At 32.8% G+C, this 3,543-nt stretch overlaps 1 protein-coding gene across 1 annotated transcript in view; it reads right to left on the minus strand.

The window, feature by feature from the left end:
• Nucleotides 1–827: 827 nt before the first annotated feature.
• LOC127854569 (matrilin-2-like) overlaps nucleotides 828–3,543 on the minus strand; it is a 7,081-nt gene continuing 4,365 nt past the window's right edge. Inside the window, exon 5 of the mRNA XM_052389631.1 lies at nucleotides 828–1,417. Within this exon, the coding sequence (XP_052245591.1) occupies nucleotides 1,225–1,417 (193 nt within the window). The 3' untranslated portion in view covers nucleotides 828–1,224. The remainder of the gene's footprint in view (nucleotides 1,418–3,543) is intronic.

The following is a 3,543-nucleotide window of genomic DNA, read 5'->3' on the forward strand; positions in this document are numbered from 1 at the left end:
GTGTATTGAGCACACCACTTGGTGGGTTGTGCTTATTGTTTAACTGGCTTTGGTTTTGTCACTTCTAAGTAAGCATGTGTTTGTTTTCGCATATGAGGGTGGGGGGTTGACCCAAATAATTTAATATACACTCAGAGATCGTAACATTTGACATTTTAGCCCATCTCATCCACAACGCTTAAAGGACTATTCACACTTAAAATCAGCGAATATTTCATAAAATATTTCGAAAAATAAAATTAACACATACAAAATCGGTGTTCCTTAGTGCAATAGCCAAAATTTCAACGCTGGATGTGGTCTGTTTACATAGATTAAACTAGATTCAAAATGCTTGTTTTTTTATTTTTTGTATGACGATACATCCCGTGTGAATTTCCCCCGAAGATATCCGAACATTTACGAGCGAACGCGAGATTGGTTTCGGATAGATCATGAGAACTACATCGTGCTTCAGACGCTGCCCGAAGCCACTATATATCCAACAAATGCACAACTGAACCATTTCACTTTAATCAAGTGTAACTGAAACACACAAATAAACTATGAACACACAATATAAACCATGAAGACAAAACACATGATTGTAAAGTAGAGACGATACATTACGTTAAAGAAACGGTACTGTGTAGAAATTTAAGTTTCCCAAAGTTTCAATGCGTTTTACATACAAATAACAATGAGTTTGATCCATCAAGTCTCAATAAAATGAATTGCTTTACCTAGGGTGAAACTGTAATATTATAGCCATGTTTTTAAAAATAAACGCATATTATGGAATGATATACAATAATAGCGACTTATTAAAAAAGTTATAAGTCAATTGTGCAATTGTGAATAAGCGGCAACATTATTTTTTGAAGAGAGAAATATCAGCACATTTGTGAAAAGATACAAATTCAGCATCTTTAAAAGTGATTGTTTTATGGAAGAAGAGAAAAATGGAATTTTACCACAAACTTTATACATGAACCGGTAAGTGTAAAATAAAAACAATAAATGCAAAATATTTACATCAGAAATCTACCTACGCATATTACGTTTATTGTAAGTAAGTGATTATTTCACTTGCAAGTGGGACGAAAACAGCTTTTACTTCAAACACTACATACAAACAAAACCGTACATTACTGAATTATATCTAAATCAAGCAAAACAACCCTCAGTACTCCTCAGACTGCACACATGTGTATGACCAAATTAGCTACAAGCACGCCCAGCGTACTATATATTACATATATCCTCATTCGTATTCAACGCTCGCTTCTGATCGCTGTTTTGGCCGTAGTCGTGTCCGTACTCCTCGTGTACAGTCCTGATTTTCTCATACATTGGCTTCTTAGACTTCCACCAGTCTCCCCACCTTTGCTTCACATTGCGCACCAAGGATGTCATCGAAGACGTAGCCCTAACGTGCCTAATATATAAAAATAGACATTCGAGAGTTTTGTTTAAATATTATTAAAATGACTCTTCAACATGTAAATCCGGAAAAAATCATTGTAAATTTGAAATGTTCCGTATGAAGTTATCTTCAAATCTAACTAAAACATCCGCATTTTCACGTTTTTTTTAATTGATAAAATAAAAAAGTTGCATGAAACAAACACAAACGATACCACCGCCATTGAAAATGAAATTGCTTCAAAAAAACAAATTTTAGAAGGAATTTATCACACACACCTCAATGGCATAATACTTCGAGCACGGGCACAGCATGTTGAACACAATGAAAAAAATACAAAATACTTTGCAAATATTGAAAAACGTAGATGCGAACAAAAAACTATACACAAACTTGTGGTCAATGGCAAAGACATAACAAATAGAAGTCAAATACTAGAAGAACAACGCCTATTTTTCGAAACGCTCTATAAACGAAATAATGTCGAAAATAACACCCTCTTTAAAAATACGCATCATGCTTTAAATGAAGAAGAAAAACAAGTATGTGACGGATTACTAACTGAATATGAATGTGGATTAGCTCTTAAAGAAATGCAAAATAACAAAAGTCCGGGATCTGATGGCATCACTACCGAGTTTTATAAAATATTTTGGAACGATATTAAAACACATTTAACTAATTCACTGAATTATTCATTCAACAACGGAGGTCTAACAATGCTTCAAAAACAAAGTATAATTTCACTCATTCCAAAACCTGGAAAAAACTTAGAATCCCTGTCAAACTGGCGCCCGATTAACTTACTGAACAATTATTATAAAATAGCAGCTAAAAGTATAGCAAACAGAATTAAAAAAATATTACCATCAATCATTTCAAGATCTCAATCCGGTTTCATAAAAGGACGTTACATTGGTGAGAACGTTCGTCTTATACAAGAATGTATTAACTATTTCAACAACTCAAATAATTCTGGTCTAATTTTTTTGCAGACTTTGAAAAGGCATTCGATGCGCTTGATCATTCGTATATGTTCGCTTGCTTAGAAAATATGAACTTCGTTGAAAGTCTCATCAAATGGGTAAAACTGTTCTATACCGACATTAATAGTATAGTTACAAACAATGGCTTCTTCTCAAACAGCTTTAACATTGAACGAGGGGTTCGACAAGGGTGTCCACTTTCATCATCGCTATTTATTATATGTATCGAGTATCTATCACATTACATCCAATCAAATAAACAAATAAATGGCATACCGCTAGAAAGAAATTAAACAGTCTCTATTCGCTGACGATGCAACTTATTTTTTAAATGACAATTATGACTCTTTCCATAACCTTATAGAGTCGCTAACCCTTTTCGGAATGACATCGGGTCTTAAACTTAACAAAAGTAAATGTACTGTGCTACGAGTAGGTAAATTAAAACAAAGTAATGTTCATCATAAAAAAGAAATGAAATTTAATTGGACATCCGATGAAGCCACTACGTTAGGAATTACATTTACAAATAATGAAAACGATACAGTTCTAAAAAACATACTGCCTAAATTACAGAATTTTAAAAATTGCTTAAAATCATGGCACCACCGTAAACTAACACTTATCGGAAAAAACACAGTATTGAAAACATTTGCACTTCCTAAATTAATTTATGTATTAACAGTTCTCCCAAATCCACCAAATGATATTATTAACGATATGAATTCAGCAATATTTAATTTCATATGGGACGATAAACCTGACAAAATTAAACGAACTCAGTTAATTCAACCCGTAGAAAATGGAGGTATCCACTTAACGAACATTGACTCATTCTTGAATGCAATCAAATGCAGCTGGGTTAAAAGATACCTAGATAGTACCAATACGAGTAAATGGAAACTATTCTACCAGAAAATTTTAACAAAATATGGTGATTCCTTACTGTTTGAATGTAACATCAGCAATAATATCTTACATGAAATTGCCAACGAAAACATATTTCTATCTAATGTTATATCAGCATGGAGTAATGTTACTCATAACCTAGACTACCAAACCAACAGTAAAATTATTTTATGGAACAATAAAGACATAACTTCAAACAATAACACGTTTTTCTATAAACATTGGTTTGAACGAAACATTAAA

Source organism: Dreissena polymorpha, chromosome 13 (genome assembly GCF_020536995.1).
Source record: "Dreissena polymorpha isolate Duluth1 chromosome 13, UMN_Dpol_1.0, whole genome shotgun sequence".
NCBI classification, from domain to species: domain Eukaryota; kingdom Metazoa; phylum Mollusca; class Bivalvia; order Myida; family Dreissenidae; genus Dreissena; species Dreissena polymorpha.